This window comes from Musa acuminata, chromosome BXJ1-5 (genome assembly GCF_036884655.1).
Source record: "Musa acuminata AAA Group cultivar baxijiao chromosome BXJ1-5, Cavendish_Baxijiao_AAA, whole genome shotgun sequence".
NCBI classification, from domain to species: domain Eukaryota; kingdom Viridiplantae; phylum Streptophyta; class Magnoliopsida; order Zingiberales; family Musaceae; genus Musa; species Musa acuminata.
The window spans coordinates 10,676,240-10,697,135 of NC_088331.1; the positions used below are offsets into that span (position 1 = coordinate 10,676,240).

Here is a 20,896-nt window from a genome sequence, read left to right on the forward strand (position 1 = left end):
TTTTTTTTTAATTTTCGATAGATGAACCTTTACTTTTTGAAAATAAAAAATAAATAGGAAGGAGGGTTTAAAATACACTCCTAAACGCGCCTTTTGGTTTAATTTCATGTCATGATTATCTTGACATTTGAATTAAATGAGTTAAATTTTTAGTAATTTTTATTAAGGGTATAATGTGGTTTCCGTCGGATTGATTTAGTGAACTTAAAAGAAACATCTCTATTAGCTCGATTCCATTTAAGATAGGTCGGAGATAACTAAGGGGGTGATTGGGGTGATAAGGGACATTCTAGACAGTCCTACCACGTTACAATCAATGCTACGTACCGCCATGCTAAGTCAACAAGGAGAATACCCTCACACGTCAAACCAGATCCCGTACCAGGGCACTGTTCAGTATGATCTGCCCAGGAAAACTCAAGACGGCATCATACGGCGTCGTCCCGCGCGTTCCGGGACAGCTCCGTCTCGCGCGCCCCGAAACGGCATTGTCCTGCACGTCTCGAACGGCGCCGCTCCGCACACCTCCGGACAACAACCATGCGAAGGTACCCTCTCACCCCTCGAGAGCCGACCGTCGCGCCAAACCCGCGTACGACCGACCCTCGTATAGTAGTATAAAATCCTTGGCTAAGCATCCGGCCAGGGGAAAGAAAAAAAAAGAAAAGGAGATCCCAGGGTAAACTTTTCTCCTATCAGCGGCTCCATCCTTTGATTTCTTCGATACACACAAAGAAAAAAAAGAGAAATGGGGAATAATTTTTCCTTATATATATCTGATTGCACAACATCCCGGTAATATATAAAATTGAAATCCGATACATTTGCTATTTTGGTCCCTCATATTGCCCAATCAATAATAGCTCGACCAAATGCTTCCAATCAATCTTTTCTTCCAAAAGAAATCCTCTCGAGCTGCTGTTCTTGTCGTTCTATCTTGAATTGTCAGTTGGTCACCACCAAACCGTTCAGTTCTTGAAAGAATTGATGTCAGATGAATTTTAGTACTCGGACTATCTGTTAGATTCGTGACAGCTCCTGCAAATCTCCAACTCCCTCGAAAACTTGCAGCCAAAAGTCCATGTCGTCACTGTCGGATGATACCAACAGGTTGGAAAGCTCACTGACCGGCGGAAGATCGACGGATGAGGCAGAGTCATCCATTGAGAATGCGTCCAACCAAAAGCTCTCGTCGATCTCCGGGAATGCGTCCGAGGAGAAGCTTCCCCTTGCATCGTCACTGATCTCTCTCGACACCGTCGGTGAATCAGTGCCACAGGACGAGAAGTCGCTATTTGATTGCGCCTTTGACACCACTGACACAAACATCGCGTTCTCTGAGTCTGTATCGAGCTGCATGGTTATGGGCTCCGACGCTTTCTTTGACCGGGAACCACCTGCTTTCTTCTTCTTCTTGGGTTCTCTGGATGAAGTGTTGGGGCTGACAAGCTTCTTCAGGTGGGTGTGCCACACGTTCTTGATCTCGTTGTCCGTTCTGCCAGGTAGGCTGGCAGCAATGGAAGACCACCTATCGGCAAGAGGAAATATTACTCACTGCATGAGAGACTCGCCAAGAACCTCATATGCATCGAGAGTGCAGGTGGAGACGGAGGAGCTCTACCTGTTCCCAAAGGTCTCGTGCAATCTGATGATGGTCTCCTGTTCCTCCAGGGAGAAGTTTCCTCGTTTGATGTCAGGCCGCAGGTAGTTCATCCACCGGAGCCTGCAACTCTTCCCACACCTCGAAAGCCCTGAGTAGAAATAGATTCAGGACAAGTAGGGATGGAGAGGAGTGACTTCATCTCCATTCTCCAGGGGCCAGCTTAAACCCTAATACAAGATCTCGAAGACCTTCAACACGACAGTTAACCTTAAGTACTCACCGGCTTGCTTCGGCAGCGCACGCCAATTCCCGTGGCCGCATCTCTGGATGTAACCTACTAAAGCCTCGTCCTCCTCCGGACTCCATGGCCCCTTCTTCACACCAATCCCACAGCACGGAGCTCTCACCATGTTGCCAAAACACTTCTTTCCTTCCTTCCTCTCTCAGAAGGCTTTGCAGGAGACTATGCTGCTTCCCACTCCTGCTTCAGTTATTTATACGCGACATCAAATCTCCAACGTGAGAGAAATCAGTGCAAGGAGACGTCACTTGTTCACCTTCCTGGAAACGGTGGCACATAGCAAATGGGTATTTCCTAAGATTGTCTGCGTCACACTCGTTTGCCGTACGACTCTAGGAATTGACTTACAGAATAGGCACGTTCGTGCATCTTCTCAAAGAACTCGACTACTATTCAAAGTTCCTATTACGGAAGGCAACTGAGCTTTGAATCAGCAAACATGAATTATTGCTGCTCGTTGTTGTGATGGAGGTATCTCATCATCGTCAACTCTTGGCAGCTCGTGGCTTCAAAGTTTGACCGTCAAGGAACATGAGATATGCACTATCATATTCTTAAAGATACATCAACGACATACATATATGCATAGGAAATGGCCAACGTCATGAGCATGGGCGTGCAAGTAGACCCCACGGATCACTTGGTCAACAACACATGGCGGGGTATCTTTGAGCTGGTCTTTGTTTTCACGTACGTGAGTGAAGCCATGCGGACACTATTGAATTAAGAATACGTTATAATTAATCGATTGCGGTCAACGATCAATTCGAGTCCACTAACGAGTTGTTGAACGGCCACGGCAGTCAAACACGAGAGTTCGATTGGCTCATTGCCTTCCGCATAAAACAACGGCGTCACGTAATGGCGGAAAGAGCGACTTGACATCATTTCATTGCAGGACGGCAGCTTTGTCCGTTGTGGGCAATTTGGCATTATTTCATTGGCTAATTACTGACTGCTACAACATATTTTAAGCTCTTAATCAAACTATGAATGAATCACACAAACAAACAAGACATAGAAAATGAATCATTCAACGAATGCATTAAGTTACATTCTCTATAGGACAAGTTACAAGCACAAATACAAATATAATTTGCTTACATACTACTATCAAAGGAATAGTCTCCTGTTGTTCTTTTCTCAGAAACCAAGAAGAAATAAATGCATGCCTTCCACAGGTTTTGTGTGAACTCTCACATTCTTGTGTTGTTGTTGAGTATGATTAGGATGGTATGCTCCATCCATTTGGAAGCCTTCCGTCGACCAAAAGTTTATACTTCAGATGGCCACTGAAAGATAAAAGAAACACGAATAGAATAATATTTAAGTCCATAAAATTTGAGCTACTATATATTTTGCTAAAAGAACAAGAAATAGACTGTGGACATAAGACTTACCCTTCGTAAAACTCCGTGGCAAATCGAGATCCATTGTAGCAGATAAACCAAAGCAAAGTAAGCAACAATACATCTGCTAAAGTTAAAGATCCACACTAAGCTCGGAAGCATGCATATCATACTACACTTAATTGGTGAACTGAGCAAAGGAACAAAAGCAAAGTGGTGCCTTCAGCGGTGACATGGAGAGGAGCGATGGACTATGGAGAGATACGAGTAGAGAGTAAAGGATACTGAAGAGGCAGCGCTCCCACCAGTCGAGCATGTAGAGGCCCATGGTTACGTTGTAGAGATGCATCTTTCGGCTGATCCAGTTCATCTTCTTCCTTCGATGCTTGAGAGCAGACCAGGCGACGCTCGACAAGAGATTGGGAATATCTATCTGTATATGCATATATGAAGAGAATCTGATGTAGTTCATTTCCTGCAAGAAGTCAACCGTCAGAGGTCAGAGAAGGGAGGCTGGAAGACGGAAAGAAGCCGGCAATGGAGTCAACTATGGCGCCGAACAGCAGCGATGCACATATCTGTTTGACCATTTCAAATGATTGGAGCTTGGAACTGTTCTACATGCAGCTGAGTACAGGAAGGAAATCCGTGTGATGCACGGCGTTAAAACGATGACATCTAATTTTCTTGTGGTTAAACATATCTAATTTTAATACGGGTGAGGAAGATTTTAGTAAGACACACAACGACAAAAAAAAAAAAAAGTCCAAAAAAGATGATGAATTTAAGGAGTAAATATCATGATATACGTTCTTTCGTCTCTACATCAAATTTTATATTATATGAAAGCTTTAGTAATTACTATATCACTGATGAGATTATACAGAGATATAATCAGAATTATTAAAGAGTTAGATTATTTCAAAACTTATAATTCGTTTGAAGGAGTTTGATAAGAATGATAAGATCGAGTGAGCAAACGTTATTATCAAGAATGCAAAGGAGAATAGAATCGACATGAACCCAACAAAATAATAGTAGAGACAATATATAAAAGTTGCAGTATGTCTTTCTATTGATTAAGGAGAATTGCTCGAAGGACATAGATGTATTAAATCATGTGATCGTAAAGAACGAGGAAGAGCTAATGAGTTTAAAGAGACTTAATTACCCAAAACCAAACGTTGTGGGCTTGGTGGAATGCTACAATGTCATAGAAGTGGATCTATTGATTACAAAAAAAACAATGTAGATACAAGATGACGGATAATATGGTCATGGGCATAACAGCATTATGGTACCCTAGACATGAAACTTTAGTGGATTCATCGATTTCTTACTCTTATGGAGGGAGAGCGTATAGTCATGAAAGAGGGCTTAAGATATGAAAAATACAGAGATAAACTCCAAGTACTGAGACAAGACCGAAGGATAAAGGCTAAGGAACTTTGTAAGACCAGTGTTGATGAGCTTCTCATTCAGATAACCGAAAGTGGAGGACTTCAGTTCAATATAAGAGTACCTGACTAAAAAATAGAGTAGGTAATATATAACATTATACATTTTATACTTAGAGGGGTAGGCAACGAAAATGATAAAGAAGATAGTATAATCCCAAAGACAATTAAAACTTTCAAAAAATTGCTCCAAGTCGAGGTGAAATTTTCTCTTTTCAAGTAAAACTTTTTATATTCTAAAAATTTGATAGCAATAAAGAGATGAATTATAGTAGTTGACTCAACGCAAGGAGTGCAAACACTTTAAATATCTCAAAAGTATGAGCAAAAAGTAGGTGAAGGCTAGTAATTAGCTTTAATTAACTTAATGCATGAAGTATAACTCTCAACAAGTAAAGCTAAGTAATATTTATCTTCTCAATCTTTAAGAGAATATATGAAATCGAGTACTCTAATTATATTATTTATCTAGTAGAGGAGCTCAATACATGTTTAAGTAATATTAAAAAAAACTTAGTAAAAGATAATAATTATCAAATCTTCATCAATAACGATCAATTCTATCAACAATAGATTATCCATTTTATTTCTTAACATAATACCAATTGAAAATAAAAATAATGTGAACCTATTTGCAGATGATAACTAAGTAGATAAGGAATTGATAGACAAATTTTATAAAAAAATCCTTAAAAATTTGAAAGTGAAACGACTTTCCAACACAACAAGATTCAAACAACATACCAAAGTTAGGCTTGACTCCGAAAATTAACACTAACAATAGTTAATATATAAAAGTTAACAAAGATTAAATACAATAATGCACAAACTTAGTTTTCAGGTATTAAAAAAAAAGAGTTTTCAGGCATGGAAATAAATATGTAAACAATTGACGTGAATATAATCTACAGTTTTGTTAAAGAAGAAATATGTACATTATACATAAATACTAAACAGTAGAATATTTTTTAATATGGAAATATAATTTAATTTTAATTTTTACAATCATATCGGGTTTCCATCCGAATCCGATAAACCAAAAGTTTCACGCGCGTGCGACTTAACCCATTGACACGTCTTCCGCGGTCTCGTCCACCGCCACGGAATCCAACTTTCCGCCCGAAAAATCTCGACCGTCTATAATAAAGATAACAATCGCCCCAAAATAATTGGCGTCCGCACATTATATGTTCATTTGTATCGTTGGGGGATCGACGAAAAGAGGCGGCGAAGAGCACAAGAGGGACGGAGACGCCGAGCAAGGAAGGGAAAAGGCGAAGATGATCGAGGTGGTGCTGAATGATCGGCTGGGGAAGAAGGTGAGGGTGAAGTGCAACGATGACGACACCATCGGCGACCTCAAAAAGCTGGTGGCGGCGCAGACCGGCACCCGCGCCGACAAGATCCGCATCCAGAAGTGGTACAATGTCTACAAGGATCACATCACCCTCAAGGACTACGAGATCCACGACGGCATGGGCCTCGAACTATACTACAACTAAACCTGAAGGTTCCCCCTTTCTTCGGTTCCATCTTGCTGTTGTAATTTTAGGGTTGGGGATTCGTTTCCGCTCCGTTTACGTATCAGGTTGTTGATTGTTTGATCTGAATTGAAGTACATCAAGGTGATTTTGGATAAATTTGTGTCCGATGACTCGATGATGACGAAGTTAGGGTTTCCTTGGACTAAAATTTCGTAGTGCGTAATAGGCTAGACTTTCGAAATTTTAAATCCATCACATGATTTGGTCTTTTTGCATCGACAAAAATTATGCGAGTCTGGGTCACTAGTGTACCTAAATTTTGTTCGTTTGTCTTATGTGTATGTGCTTCAGAGTGTCTCTCCTAGAGTTTCAAATTGTTGTAGCTTGTTATTCACTAGCCAGATATCCTGTTTGTTCTAAAGAGATTTTTCATCAGATACTGATGGGTGCGGAAAGAATGAAGAGAAAGTCCATCCATGTTGAATAAGTAATGTCGTTCTACAAGTCGGCAGCTCTGTGATAGTTCATAGTTTGGTTGTTTTCTGATCTTTTAGTTCCGTGTTTTTTGTTTAAGACGTTTTTGCTATATAGCTCACCGTTCATGGTTTTCTCAATGTCAATCACTGAGTGGAAGGAATTGAAATTTAATAGGATTGTGTCCCATCTGGTTGAGGTCCTCCCTTCGTCATCAACTAGAGAATTGAACTCAACTTTCTACTTCATTGCAGCAGAAGAAACCATCTGGTTAGGCTTATGTATATGGTATAAATGCCCTCTGGTTAGTAGTTACCTTCCAGAATAGCAACCACATTATCTGGCCAAAGCATAAGCTACTAGCCCCTGTTTTGCCTTTCCTAGGTTAGGATGTCAACTTTAGGGTACTGCCAAATATTGTCCCGCTTGGTCATGACGTGGCAGCCCTGGCAATGGCTAGTTGACCACAATTCAACTTCCTAATTCTTGTAGAAATTGAACTAAGTAGTCTTCTTGGCTGTTGTCCTTCTTTGGCTTGATTGGACGTTAGTCCTGCCAATCTGGAAGTCCTGATGTTTCAGACATAGGTTAGTTACTTCCATTTATTGCTGTTATTTATTTTATCCTTCTCCTAGACTCTAGTATTCTTCTTCTGACTAGAGATTTCTTCCATAGAACTGTTCAAACTAAGAGCAAGTCAAAGTATGGCTGTAATTATGCATCTTGAGGCCTCAAAAGGAGTTTCAGGGTCCCATGCTGACTGACCCATCCATAAGAAGCCACTAAAATGTCAAGTGGCCCTTATCAACGGCCAACACAGGTCGAACTCTTTGGCGGTGGTCCAGGTCTAGTTGCTTGATAGCATAATCTTTCCTCTATAGTAAAAAATGGCACTAGCTTTTCAGGTGATTAATTTTCTCAGATCTCAAGTCCATATTTGAGTTGGATTTGCACTCTAAGCACAATAAACTCAGGTCGTTTTTGACAATTTTGAGATCTGATTTCTTGGTTTGATGGTCCAAGTTAGGTTAGTCATGATCTTACTTCAAAGCCTGAGGTGTAGATTAGATTGGCTTAGTTTACTTTGAGCATATTATGCGAGTCAAATGCTATTAAAACAACATGAATTTGATTATTTACACTCATGTTATGTTGTAGTCGTTAATTCTATATGCGAAGTACCATAAATAAGATATTATCAATTATATTAAGGTATTTCATATGGCTGGCATTTTTCGGTTGTATAAGTTGAATTTTTGCACCCAATATCTGATGAATCCATATTTGTTCCTACCATGATCTAGATAGATTTGATCTCAATCGAATTTAATTTCTCTATTGGTTTTAAGTGAATTTAAATTTGGTTGCTCTATCTTGGTATCAAGAGAATCAGGCGTCCAGTGCTCTTGAAGCCCACCCATCATAGGGTTTCCCTCTACTGCTCATACTGACCAGAACCTCTCTTTTGTTCCTGCTAGACATCTAGCAAATTTGTCTTTCCCGTAATAGGATGATAACTTGCATGCTACACATTGTTTCAAGACTTGAAATCTGCATACAGATTGGAGGATTGGTTTCAGCATAAAGTAGATTAAGAAATCATTTTATAAATTAATAAAAAAAGAATTAAGAAATTATAACAATAGAATTCAAATATATTCTTCTAGAATTTTAGAATCATAATATATTTTTTTTGTTAAATATATACAATTTATTATTTTTACAAATTATAATGTTTCATTTTTGTAAACCATCTCTATCAGATAGTTTTATTTTGCAATTTTTTTATGTTACTTTTTATAAAGATTTATTTTACGTTCCTAGCATTCATCTTCTTATTTATATTATACTTGTCAACCAAGCAAAGGTATGTTTAGTTTCTTATTTAAAGATATGTATTGTATGTCACCATGTAAATGGAGATGAATTCTTGGATGATATTTTTCATGATCATATCCATTGAGAGTTAAAAGTGTAGAAGGAAAGTGATTGTGTTCTCAATTGAAATATTCATCAGAAATTTTTGTTTGTAGTAAAATATGTGGAAGACACTGATAGTTTCCAAGTAAAATGTATGTGGGCATATCAAGGCTTCATTTGATACAAATTTCTCTGATCATTCTGTTCATGGTGAAACAGAGAGGATCAAATACAAATATATGATGTCACTAATTTTCTCGACACTTGAGGAAAAGAAAAAAAGAATTAGAGTTGTAAAAATGAGGGAGAAGAATTGTTTTAGTCATGAGCTCAACTTGCAGGCAACTTGTGTGTCTTAACCATAGAGATTCATTCTTCTTATGGAGGGGATGTGTTTTGGACTTCTAGGATGTATAGGATCTCGAATTGTTTGGCTGTAGGAACGCCATCTTAGTTGTCCAGACTGGAACCCAGACATGGGCAGAAGATACTTTAGCAATCTGTATGATCCTTGCTGTGCAATGCAGGATTGATGTGGCTTGGAGTATGAGAAGCATTGAGATAAAATCTGAGTATTAAAAGTTTCAATATTTGTGTATTTGTTTTTTAGTTCACTATGATATATGCGTACCAACTGTTTCACTTCTAAAGGATAAATGCTGTGTGTTGGTCCCTTTTTTTTATTTTTTGTGCTGCTAGGTTATTGTTGAGTTGCCTGCTGACCTCATTATGCAAAAAAGGGGTAAGGATGGAGCTGGTATTGGTGTAAATACCTGGCAAAATGTTGTGTTGGCAAGGAGCTGATATGGATTTGATTTGTATCTTCTTAAATGATTATTGAAATTCGAGAGTCATCTGAAATTGATTCTGATGGTGTGTTGTGACATAATTTTGATAGAGCCCTTTCAGTCTCAGACAAACGGACTGCAGAAAAAAATCTGAAAATCACATCAGTGGAACAATTGAAAGTTTCAGAAATTGAATAACAATTGTTTAGATATTTTTAATTTCTGAAGACAAGTAAGCTAGTTGATCTAGAAGAACTTCCTGGTTATCCTTGTTTCACTTTGTGTCAACTGCCCCAGCGATCCGTACGGGCAAAATAAGGAATGGCTGATTGGAAGGCTGTTTTATTGTGATGCTTGCATTCGGGAAGAATATTTTCCCAGCCAGCTCCTTACTGATTTAGTTATGACCTGTGAGATCTAGCGAGAAAGGGTGAGAGAGGGAAATGGTCATGTGAGTCAATCAAGACAAGTAAATATTGGTTGGCCCTGGGAGGATGTCCTTCTGCTCCTTTTGTTTTAGATAACAAAAACCAAGATATCTGGTTCCACTGCAATAGTAGAGCACCACCAAATTAAATTTACAGTTGAAAAGATGGTGTAGGTTTGGTACTTTATTGTGTCTCATAAAATGGTGCATTGTGCAAGAAACTTTTCTTAACAGGAAGTAGTCGGACGGTTAGCATAAGAAAGATGCCTATTATGCGGTGCCAATTCTTTGAATAGTGGCATGCTTAGTTTTACTCTAAATATATAGTTAGCTATTCAACTTGTAGTTCCACCGTTGATTATTTGACTACTTTGCATTTTATTATTTGGTTATTCAGCTTAATCTTTCCTTATGCATATTATCAGAGACTTCAATACCATGGGCTGACAGGTGTGTTCTCGATGCAGGTGGGTTGGTTGATCCAGACCAGACACTGGTGGGCTAAATGATGTAGTACAACTCAATGGAATATCAATAATTTCATGTCTATGATAGGTGCAATAATTGACAACAGTTCACACTGTCTACTTGGTGTGAAAAACAAAAAATGAAAAATCTGTCTGAACAAGAATGTCTCTTGGACATATGAGTATCATGTGGGTGGTTTCTTGACCTCTAGTCCAATGTTTCCGTGGGTTTATACTGTCTAAATGTTTGCGTAGGCTATCAAGCAAGATGGTGTTTATGGACTCTGTTTCTTGATTTTGCAGATTATGGTTCGGATTTCTGGTTTGTCTTGAACTTTTCAAGTTGGAACAAACTTGCTTGCACAAGATTTGGAAATTAGGGGAATGATTCCTAGTTTTTCTTTCTTTCTTTCTGATTACGGACCTAGAGAATGTAAAGACCATGCAATAAATGAAAATTCCATCATCTTGCATTTGTTTGATGTGAAAAGGTATATATATATATATATATATATATATATATATATATATGAAGCATGAGTATTTATAAAGCACGTAAATTTTCAATTACATGTTTTATCTTTTTCGGTCATAGGACAAATATTGATGATGTGAACAAGGTATGCAAAATATATAAATACATAAATTTTATTACACTTTTTGCACGATACTGAGTTTTTGAGCGAAATTGATGTGAATTATAGTTCCAACCACAGTTAACCTACCCTGACGTTTATCTTAGTTTTTAGTTTTGGAAGAATGTATAAGCGGAACTTTAACTTGATCACGAGCGTACGTGTCATCGAGGTTAACTATATACTCTCTCTCATAGTCGGATCTCTAAATTTAAAAATTTTATATTTAAATTTTTATAGTTACGTAAGTGAAATATCTAATTTATCTAATTTATCATAACATCGTCGGTTTTACAGTATAAAAACAATGGGTAGAAAGATAATTTTAACGTTCGAGTTACGTTTTTGATGTTGATGGACGACGGTGTCGTTGAGGGTCGTGGCAACTACGTCGATGCTGATGTAGAGAAGTGTCGACGTAGTTGCCAAGCGATGTTGATGCAGCAAAAGGGCAACGATCTACTCCAAGCCAAACACGACCTTCCTTTGTTGGGCTTATGATGCGTCCGTCCACGACGCAAACTTCCTCGTGACTTGCTACATTCGCCAAGTCACTTTTTCTGTTTGCCACTCCTTCGATGCTGGCTGTTGTGTCTCCGGTGTAGGTCTACCCCCTTTGTGCTTCTTGCGATCCGGATCATGCTACCACTCCTTTGCACTTAGTGGCTTCCTCACCCTCTAGCTCTTGCCTCTCCATCTCCGAAGGTGCCTCGAATAAAGAAACCTATAGATCCTCAACGAACAACCATGAAGTGACAACGAGAGGTGGTTGGGGAGAGGGTGGAGATCGTCCTACAAGGCTGGAGTCAAAGGATGAGGTTGCGGAGCAGACAATGGTGCGTGGAAGTAGCGGCTCGTGTCGTTGGCCCACACTAGGAAACAACCACAACTTTGCCACTACGAGTGGCCCTCGCAACCACATTGTGGTTCGCCATCAAGCTCTAAGAATAGGATGTGACAACGAAAAGGGGCAGTTAGGCGGTGCTCCAGCGACAAAAGGCATACTCTAGAGTGCCTGTAAGGCTAATCGCTGTTGTCACGTCGCAGATCCTCAAGTCATCGAGCACGAAGCCCAAGTTATAGACGCAAATGCAGATTGTCGGCATCTACGTCGTCCTCTCCTCTTCTCCCTTTGCCTCAATTCTCATCGTCGTTTCCCTCCTCATCCACAACAACCACCCACGGCCTCTAGCGGCACCACCATCCACCACTACCAAAAACATAACTAGGATATTAAAATTATATTTTTGCCCATCGTTTTCATACTTCTGTCGATAAAACCGATGGCATTAGGAGAAATGGAGTTAGTTGTTTCACATTCATAACTACGGGATTCCAATATAAATTTTTTGAGTCTAAGAGTAATCTATAATCAAAATACTAAATAGGTCTACTAATAGGGGGTAATTTATAATCAGTTGTCTCATTGAGAGCTAATTACATATTACACCATATAGTAGACCTCCTTAGTATTCTGGACCTTAGATTAAAAAAATAAAATTCTTATAGTTATAAAAGGGAAACATTTATGTCCATTTACCCTAATGCCATCGATTTTATCGACAGAAACACAAAAATAATAAGAAAAAAATAATTTCAATGTTTTAGTTAGCGGTGGCAGATAGCATTAGTGATGGCGAATGACGACGTCATTAGGGCTGCGAGTGATTATTGTCAAGAAATGAGGATCGCTATGCATCAGCGTCGATGCCGACGCAGTTGTCGAGTAATGAAAAGATCGCTCGACATCTGCATCGACTGACCTTTCGTCGTTTGGCTATTGCATCGATGTCGACGTAGTTGTTGAGTGACCCTCATCTCTCATCAATGTTCTCTCATCTACAATAGCCACCCGCAGCTTCCAGTGGCATCATCGTATGCCACCATCAACGTCATTTATCATCATCAACTAGAACATTAAAATTATTTTTTATTTTTTATTTTCATATTTTTATCAATAAAATTAATAAACATTAGGTAAATAAACTTCAATATTTTATTTTAATAATTATAAAAAATTAATATTAAGAAGATGTTACTAGGAGAGATAATTTTATTTTACTAGGAGAAATATTTATTATTTTATTTTCATATTTTTATCAATAAAAAATAATATTAAGAAGATCGGCTATGTCCAGTGGGACCCAACTCAATACGACATTGAAGGCTTGCGGGTCCGATCCGGACAATCGAACAGCGAATCGCTGCCTTTTGACACGGCGTTTGAACCCGGTCCGCACACCCCAACAGCGAATATCCTCGTCCTCCGACCAACCTTATCCTACTCCAGCGGCGACAGCCTTCTGATTCCCACTGTCGGTTGTTGTCTTTCTCCTCCTTCACTCTGACCTCTGGCGACCAGCACCAAACCACAAACCAGATTGAATACAATACATATAGATCCTGCCACACTCCTTACTCCAAATACATCTCAATACGGTACGAAGCACTGCACGACCGTCACTTGACCACCGGCTCCTGTAATATTTATATATCAGGAGGAAGAAGAAGAAGAAGAAGAAGGAGGAGGAGGAGGAGGTCATCCAATGGCAAAAAAAGAAAGAAAAAGGAGTAATTGCATGTAAACACTAAACAGTCTCGGTTCATTGGTATTGCTTTATGTCTCCTTTTCTTCCTCCAACACGCTCTGCCCCTTCCTGGTTCCACAGATCACAAGGAAATTAGTGGTCGCAAATCCCTCGTAGAAACCAGAGGAAATATTAAGGCCACATGTTCTTTCCTTTTCGTTCATGATTAGTCCACTTTCTTGAACAAGGTGATGCGGGTATATGATTCTTTTTCTCTTGAGATATATGCTCGGGAAATATTTGAGATGGCGTAGTCGTGTGGATCCGCGAGAGGAACCAGCAAAGAGATCACAACCACACCCTTTGACTAGTGCTGCGTCACCGTCGAGCTCCAAACCAGAACGGCCACTTCCCAAGGAGACGAAACAGGAGCCAAGAAGGCGAGAGAGGTGGCAGATTCCACGGACCGGAACGGGTCAGAAGCCGGACCGGCCGCCCGGGAACGAAGCCCCAAGGCGACACGGGTGATGTCACGCCGCCTTGGGAGCAGGCGTCGGGGAGTCGCCTCTCAGCCTTGGATCTCAAAAAAGCCAGCTTTCTTCCGTGTCAAGCGAGAGGGGGAGGAGGTGGTGGTGGTGGTCAAAGGTCCACCTCGGTTTAATCGCTGCTTACGGCACTGAAAGCAAGATGGCATCTCTTCGTTAGCACAGGATTCTATGAAGCCTTCAAGCTAAGCCAGGGAGAAGATATCGGACCCGTCCGACCGGATCTGCTCCAACCCCATCATACAAAAACACGGCCTCCGTCGCCCGCACCCGATAAATTACAAGGCGCTTTTACGTCTCTATCCTTTCGAAGTTCCAAAATAACACATTTACCCCTCTAAAAACTTGGGGTTTTTTGCATGCATCCCTCTAAATACTCACATCTTTCTCCCACACCCCTTCATATGAGCACAGCAATCACCAACTCCGAAGGGATACATAATTCGCAACGCTGCATAACATGATGTGATGGATTGTAGTCTATTCTCAAACCGTACAAACACATATTGAGGATGTCTCCTCAGAGAATGGCTCCAATAAGTTAGATTTGAATCACTCAAAGCTACAAAGATTGAGGTCTCATCATAAGAACTACTTTGAAACCAAAATGTCTCAACATTTTTAGCATGTTTACAGATAGAAGCATAAAATGTCTCAATTTGCATCGGTTTCATCCCCTAATTTGCAGCTCATGCCCAACTTTCTCAACACAACGCACAGCATCACAAATGCATAGAGAAACCTCGAAATCAACATGGAGTGTTCGAAGCACATTTTGTACAATTTGCTTCTTCCTCCATTTGAGACAACTAAACAAAGAAAACTCGGCTGCGACAGGACCTACATCATGCAGTCTCCAGAGAGTTTATGAATCAACTGCAGCATGGCAAGTTTGCATCAAGCGACCCAGGTAATGTCGATCTGAAAACCCAAGAAAAGGGTAATATTAATGAATCAAATAAGCGCATCTCGAGCAAATATCAAATCCATTAAGCCACGTTTACTTATTTGAGTTCTAACTTAGTTCGTCATCGTGGTAAACTTCGTCTCTATGCACAACCAAGACAGAGACGAGTAGTCTGAATGAAACAGACAATTCTTCAACAAATTCAATACCAACTCATTTGCTAACATTCATGTCTTCGTTGATCCATTGAAAGTTTACGACTTTCATGTAATCTATCGCACACAAAAGGTATATCTAAAAGCTTGCACTTTCATGTAAGCTCAAGAACAATATACAAAAAGGGCTGTGCATTCAATGACAGATGCACGTTAAAACAAATTTCCAGGTAGAAAAAAAAATGAACAGTCTTGCTGCTAAATCAATCCGACATAGGTATGCTAGTTTCAATAGCTCACTCTGGAACACAATAGATAAGACTCACTACTGGTTCCTCTAAATACTCGAAAAGAAAACATGAAGAAACACTGAGCTAAATGCTTACTCATTTAAATATACATTTCACAGGAGTTTTCCTACCTTCCTGTGTTGTCACTGCCAGAATCTATTAATATCGTCAGTCTTCGTGCTGATTTCATGAAGTCACTGCAACAATACAATAATAAGATTCATAACAAAAGCTCTCTTAGGTTAAAAGATCATGCTCAAATTTCTAAACAAACAAATGCCTAAAGCAAATTAAATGTGCAGCCCAGAGCAGTGGGCTGCTGCCACTGTGGCATCTGAGGAGAGTAATACCACAATGTAAGGTTGAAAACCTAAAAAAGATATTTGCAGTGTAATCCACAGAAGAAGATCCATGATAGTCCACGAAACAGATATCTCTACAAACTTGAACTGGTGCACTAAAACAGGCTGATTAATCTCATAGATCCATTTATGAAATCAAATTGCTTGTGAGCGCCCATACCTAACCTATTATAATATAAAATCACAATAACTGAGAAAGATAACCTTGAAGTTGAAGTCAACAAATGGATGATGGACTGGAATGAGCATCACAAAGAAAGCAGGTTACTAAAGTTCGAATTGCGTAGATGGATTCCCCCAAGAAATTAGGCAAAAGATCCGATCAAGAAATCCAGATGTGAATCAGTAGTAAGCTTTAAAGATATCAATGCACTCTTAAGTTCTTAACAGTCTAATTTTCTAAAACTTGATTTGTTACTTTGATTGTGATCCTAACCTGAAAGGTTCATCTCCAGTGTGTTTAACTGCACCTGTTGCATCCTTGTAAATCACATGCCTTGTCATCTCTGACCTTTTAATGCGGAACATGTCAGCTAGTGTTCCATATAGTTCTTCATAAGAAGCAAACACAGAGAGATCAAGGGTACGTCCAACATCATCTGACTCCATAAAAACCTTGCAATGCCCAGTCTCCAGTCCAAGCTCTGATGCAAGGTGGTCCCTGCACCATTGGAGTCCATTACGAGATGAATTATCCACAACGAGATTCTTATTGGTCACATAGCCAGAACCATCTGACAAATTTGTTGTCTTCTCTAGATTCCCATCAGAAGAACTGTTTGCGGTGGCTCCAGGGGAGACCATATCCCCAGAATTGCTCAGAGAAATCTGCTCTTCGGTCAGTATTTGCTTCCCAAAAAGCACTAATTGTTGTGGTTTACCATCACAGTGATTTTTTGTGCTTTGAGAAGTATTGCCAATTGTTAACAAACAAGATATGTTGTTATCAATAGCAGGACTGTCAATGATGAGGCCCGTTGATATTTTTGAAAGCGAAGTGGGGTAACCAAGGCGGTGAAAGCCAGCGTGGAACAGACCCGACTGCAGTTTGTCAAGGTGGAGATCTGATAAAGGTATACCAAATTGAGCATGCCTGGCTCCCTGTATGCCTGCAGGAGTACTGTCCGGTAAACAGCACAAGGGACTGGTGCTGTGACCAAGGGGGTTCCCGGGGAACATTGGTGTTGGAAGTTGGCCTTCAAGGGGAAAGTCAAAGTGCTGGGGAATGCGGAGCTTTTTCCTTGGTGGAGAGAAGGGTGGTAGATGGATAGCTGGCATGTTCGATACCAGTTCAACCAGCCATGGGTTCACGCAGTTTACATTTTGTAATAAATCTGGTTCATCCCATGTCACCTGCAAAACAAGTTTAAATGGTCAGGAGGAGGTTAGACACAGAAGGAAAACAAGAAGAGAACAACCAGAACTCTTAAATCACTGAGCAAGCACTCCATTTCTAGTATGCAAAGCATAATACTGCAAACATTTTAGTAGTACACAAAACACAAACATAATTTAAAGAAAACAAAATATAGTTTGTCAAAAGCAAAACATGTCTATGGGGGAAGAAGGATCGGTATAATATACATGAGACCACAATGGACATTTTTATTTTCTCTTTAATTCCTAAATCAACATATTATGGATCAAATTTCTTTATGTCTGTCCCTATTTTTTTAATGATAATTTACTTTCTGTAAAAAGAGCCCAATTTGCTTAATGCTTGTGTTGGGATACTATATGTGAAAGAAGCAAAGCAACTGTCCACTAGGCTCCTTTAAAAAAAGTTACTTAAAAAAGTCAGCCTTGCCTTATGTCTGATTGATGAAATCGGAGTCCCTCAACATAATGATTCAGAAATAGATGAATACTTGACAAAAGATCCAAATAGAAAACAAATATTACAAGTAAATTTGTAGATTTTGTTTAGTGGGTTAGATGCCGAGCAATGAGGTGTTATCCGAAAGAAATCAATCGCCAAGGAACCTGTTTAGGGAACCTCATGTGCCATTCCTACAATGACAAGTTCCAGAATTAGAAACCCCAGCCAGTGCCTCCACCATTGGTGGCAAAGTGAAATTAGGGCAACATGATTCATATATCTCAACATTAACATAAAAAATGGTACTTAACCATGCAAAAATGGTACAACAAACAAGAAAAAAGGAGAACCAACCAATCACAAGGACAATTAGTAGGGGCGTGTAAAAAAGAGAGGAGAACAATGACACATAAAAAACTAAATTACCTTCTGCTACACCAATGAAACTACTGATCAGAACAATAACATGGATGTATCAGAAAGGGGATAAGACTTCATCCAGAAAGAGATGAAGCACAGAAACTGTGGATAAGCTGTAATGAAAGATGAGAAAATGAACTGATAAAATTAACATCATAGAAACAAAACTATATAGCTCATTCTGTGATAAAAGATGAGAAAATAAACAGATGAGTTAGCACCAATAAAACAAAAGTATGTAGCTCATTCGTTGACACAGAAAGAAGCATACATGCTGCATAAAGATGGTACCTGCAGAAGTTTCCAAGGTGAATTAGGCCATCGTACGGGATCTGCAATCTGAACAGAAGATATCGTTCCCATGAACCAACTAATCCTCGAGGAATCCTCAGTTTCAAAAGCCATTTTAAACCTCATCGCAGGGCACCATTGGATCCTCATTGCTGCTTTTACTGATGCAGCCTTCACACAGAATTCTAGCGTACTTGCTCTAGGATAGTACATAACCTCAAAAGGTTTTCCATGAGCTGCAAGTGTAGCCGCCTCAATGACAGAATCTGCCCTCACTCTTCCCCCTATCCTCGTATCCCCACCAGAACTAAAACTACCACCATTTCCATTTCCCCTCATCAATTTACTCTCTTCCTCCCTTAGGAAAGCAGAGAAGCCTCCATAGTTCGACGCATAGTTTCCATTCAGGGGATTCCATCCTGAAGGGATCTCTGGACCCCCACCAATCCCACCTCTTTTAGCCCGTCGGATCCCCACACAAAGATCCCCATCTTTTGTTCTCAAGAACACAATTGAATCCCCTGCCACAAGCTTCTTCTGATTAACAAAAGTACTCCATCCAGTTGTCAGCAGGTGCCGGCGAGGGGTGCCCCTGTATATGTGCCTGAACTTCCAAATCTCACCATGCACATCCTTTGCATGGACGGTCTGCACAGGAGGGTCGGCCGAGTAATCCAACCGTGGGAAGATGGTCTCAGCACAGTAACGAGGAACAGAGAATCCCCCGCCATTATTGGCATCCGATTGAGTCAGAGTCTTTGCAAAAGATGCCGGCTTCTCCTGTGCATCAAGTCCATTTATACTGAGACTCAATCTGTCATCTTCGCCATGGTCAGGTTCGTTGGAACTCAGCGGAACCATGTGGATCTTAGCGAAGATCTCATCAGTCTCCTGATCGGCCATAAATTTCAAGGCAGTTACTCGGCAAAGGATGAGAGGTGGGATTCGACGGGAGGTCCCAAAATCCACGACACCTTGGGCGTGCTCTGCGTGGCCCTGTGGGAAGTAGTAGACCTTGGAGTTCACCGCCGGCATCTGAACCATTCCGCCAGCACATGCATGCCATAGCTGGGAGTCCAGGCACTTGTCAGTTTGTTTCATCGATGGTGGTTCTTTCATCGATTTGTCGAATGCGAGCATGGGCAAGAGCAATTCCAACTAGTTTCCAAGAAATTCTGTGCTGAGAAAAGAAGAGAAAATTCTACAGGTTTCAGGCACGGATTCTACATCAAGCACTACACTCGTAAAAAGAACCACACGAAATCCAGCAGGATTCCAAATATTTTCTCATCTCTTAGCCAACCGAAGTAATATTCAGATTAACTTCTCCATCTTAACTAGCTCATAGAAAACAAGGAATCAGAACAAAAGACTCGAAATTTATAAGCTAAAACAAGAAAGTAACTTTAAAATGCCTCCGAAGGTGGATTGGATTTCGATGCCTAAAAGAAAGAGCAAGACCTAAAGCTCCTACGAATCTACGGTAATTTGATAAATCGATACAGTTTCTTACCTTAGGATGTGGAGAACTGCTGCAATCAGGGAATGAAGAGCACGAAAATCAAATCAAAAGTAGAGAACAGATTAGCTCCATTTGTCCTCTACTTTCCCTTCAGAAGAACCAAAAAATCCCAAATCCGACTCATCTCCACTGCACCCTGTCTTCTTGCTCCACGAAACCCGAGGCACAAACAGGAAACTAACGACACCAGAGCTCAGACCTCGATACTACACTCCCGAACCCCCCAAAACCCAGTACATCACTATCGAACCCCTCCCTCACACCGAAAGACTTTCGGCTTTCCGAGTAAATAAGCACCATTTCCTCACCCACGACTCCAATTTCCCGGAAAAGCGACACAAATCCATCACCAAACACCGCAAGAATCCTCTCTTGTAGTTCCAGATTCAGCAGACAACACTACAAAGGGTGAAAGACTTCTCCTTCTTCGTCCTCTCCCGACTACGATCCGTCCGATGCCAGCGGGAATCAGAGGGCACCGATCCTGAATTCGCCGGTCATCAAAAGAGCAGAGAGGCTTCGCCACGCCCCTACCGTCCTCGCTTGAGATCTTAAAGAGCAGCGCAACGAGAATGTTCCATATACATCCCTACAATGTTCGAAATGACGTTTTACCTCTTCGAAACCGCTTTGCAGGTGCATATGTAAGTAAGAAACTCGTGGCTTTCATTGCAATACCTATGCAATTTAAGATCTTTCAAGGGGTTATATGAAACATTACCCAAAACAAATAAGAAATAGAAAGAGTGGTGTCGCTGTCACGTACGCTGTGGAAAGTGTCAGTAGAAGCACGGGAGGGGGGATCGGCTGCGGCCTTCGTTGCACCACGCATCTTGCAATGGGGACAAACTCGGCGATGCGTGTACCGCCGCTGCTTCGCGCTTTGGACCGCCCCGATCTTTTGGTCGGCGGCCGGTCCGCCGATTCCTCGCCGATCCGGAGGACTCGGAGATCCGCGCTTTCCTCGACGGATTGCCCTCCCACTTTCTCCTTATTCACCACTATGCCACTGCATGTTGGTTGATTCGAGTGAGGGAAGTGGCAAACAGAAGGAAACACGATGATGGCTGTGTGCTGTGTGCTGTATGCTGTGTGTGTTCCTAAAAGCTTGTGAGGATTGGATTCTTGTAGTGGAGGCATGACATCTTTTTG

General features: G+C 40.6%; 3 protein-coding genes and 1 long non-coding RNA gene across 5 annotated transcripts; 1 reads left to right on the forward strand and 3 right to left on the reverse strand.

Annotated features, from left to right (window-relative positions):
• Positions 1-878: 878 nt before the first annotated feature.
• LOC135674981 (transcription factor MYB4-like) lies at positions 879-2,068 on the reverse strand. The gene is made up of 3 exons (XM_065185243.1): positions 1,884-2,068; positions 1,622-1,751; positions 879-1,528 (listed from the first exon to the last, which is right to left on the reverse strand). The coding sequence occupies exons 1-3, from the start codon at positions 2,011-2,013 to the stop codon at positions 1,021-1,023; spliced, it is 768 nt and encodes a 255-aa protein (XP_065041315.1). The 5' UTR covers positions 2,014-2,068; the 3' UTR covers positions 879-1,020.
• A 1,061-nt stretch (positions 2,069-3,129) lies between these two features.
• Positions 3,130-3,697, reverse strand: LOC135674982 (uncharacterized). The gene is made up of 3 exons (XR_010513785.1): positions 3,539-3,697; positions 3,305-3,377; positions 3,130-3,196 (listed from the first exon to the last, which is right to left on the reverse strand). It is a non-coding gene; the product is annotated as an uncharacterized LOC135674982 (long non-coding RNA).
• Positions 3,698-5,896: 2,199 nt separating this feature from the next.
• Positions 5,897-10,555, forward strand: LOC135673760 (ubiquitin-like protein 5). The gene is made up of 2 exons (XM_065183027.1): positions 5,897-6,220; positions 10,271-10,555. Exon 1 carries the CDS (start codon positions 5,898-5,900, stop codon positions 6,210-6,212), a length of 315 nt encoding a protein of 104 aa, XP_065039099.1. The 5' UTR covers position 5,897; the 3' UTR covers positions 6,213-6,220; positions 10,271-10,555.
• Positions 10,556-14,549: 3,994 nt separating this feature from the next.
• Positions 14,550-20,304, reverse strand: LOC135673761 (auxin response factor 18-like). Of its 2 annotated transcripts, none has more exons than XM_065183029.1 (5): positions 19,736-20,304; positions 18,223-19,397; positions 16,129-17,045; positions 15,462-15,527; positions 14,550-14,899 (listed from the first exon to the last, which is right to left on the reverse strand). In XM_065183029.1, the coding sequence occupies exons 2-5, from the start codon at positions 19,360-19,362 to the stop codon at positions 14,851-14,853; spliced, it is 2,172 nt and encodes a 723-aa protein (XP_065039101.1). In that variant the 5' UTR covers positions 19,363-19,397; positions 19,736-20,304; the 3' UTR covers positions 14,550-14,850. The 2 variants fall into 2 exon arrangements, with proteins under 2 accessions (XP_065039101.1, XP_065039100.1); XM_065183028.1 differs by having other exon boundaries at positions 18,223-19,402; positions 19,736-20,302.
• Between the last annotated feature and the right edge of the window lie 592 nt (positions 20,305-20,896).

Bases quoted from the DNA above. Each gene is read 5' to 3' on its own strand.
- LOC135673760 (XM_065183027.1), top strand. From the start codon at position 5,898: ATGTTCATTTGTATCGTTGGGGGATCGACGAAAAGAGGCGGCGAAGAG.
- LOC135673761 (XM_065183029.1), bottom strand. From the start codon at position 19,362: ATGCTCGCATTCGACAAATCGATGAAAGAACCACCATCGATGAAACAA. The intron at 17,046-18,222 runs GTACCATCTTTA...CTTGTTTTGCAG, and splicing joins CACCTTGGAAACTTCTGCAG to GTGACATGGGATGAACCAGA. The intron at 14,900-15,461 runs GTAGGAAAACTC...TTGGGTTTTCAG, and splicing joins GGCAGTGACAACACAGGAAG to ATCGACATTACCTGGGTCGC.
- LOC135674981 (XM_065185243.1), bottom strand. From the start codon at position 2,013: ATGGTGAGAGCTCCGTGCTGTGGGATTGGTGTGAAGAAGGGGCCATGG. The intron at 1,752-1,883 runs GTGAGTACTTAA...ATTTCTACTCAG, and splicing joins TGCGCTGCCGAAGCAAGCCG to GGCTTTCGAGGTGTGGGAAG. The intron at 1,529-1,621 runs GTAGAGCTCCTC...TCTTGCCGATAG, and splicing joins CACGAGACCTTTGGGAACAG to GTGGTCTTCCATTGCTGCCA.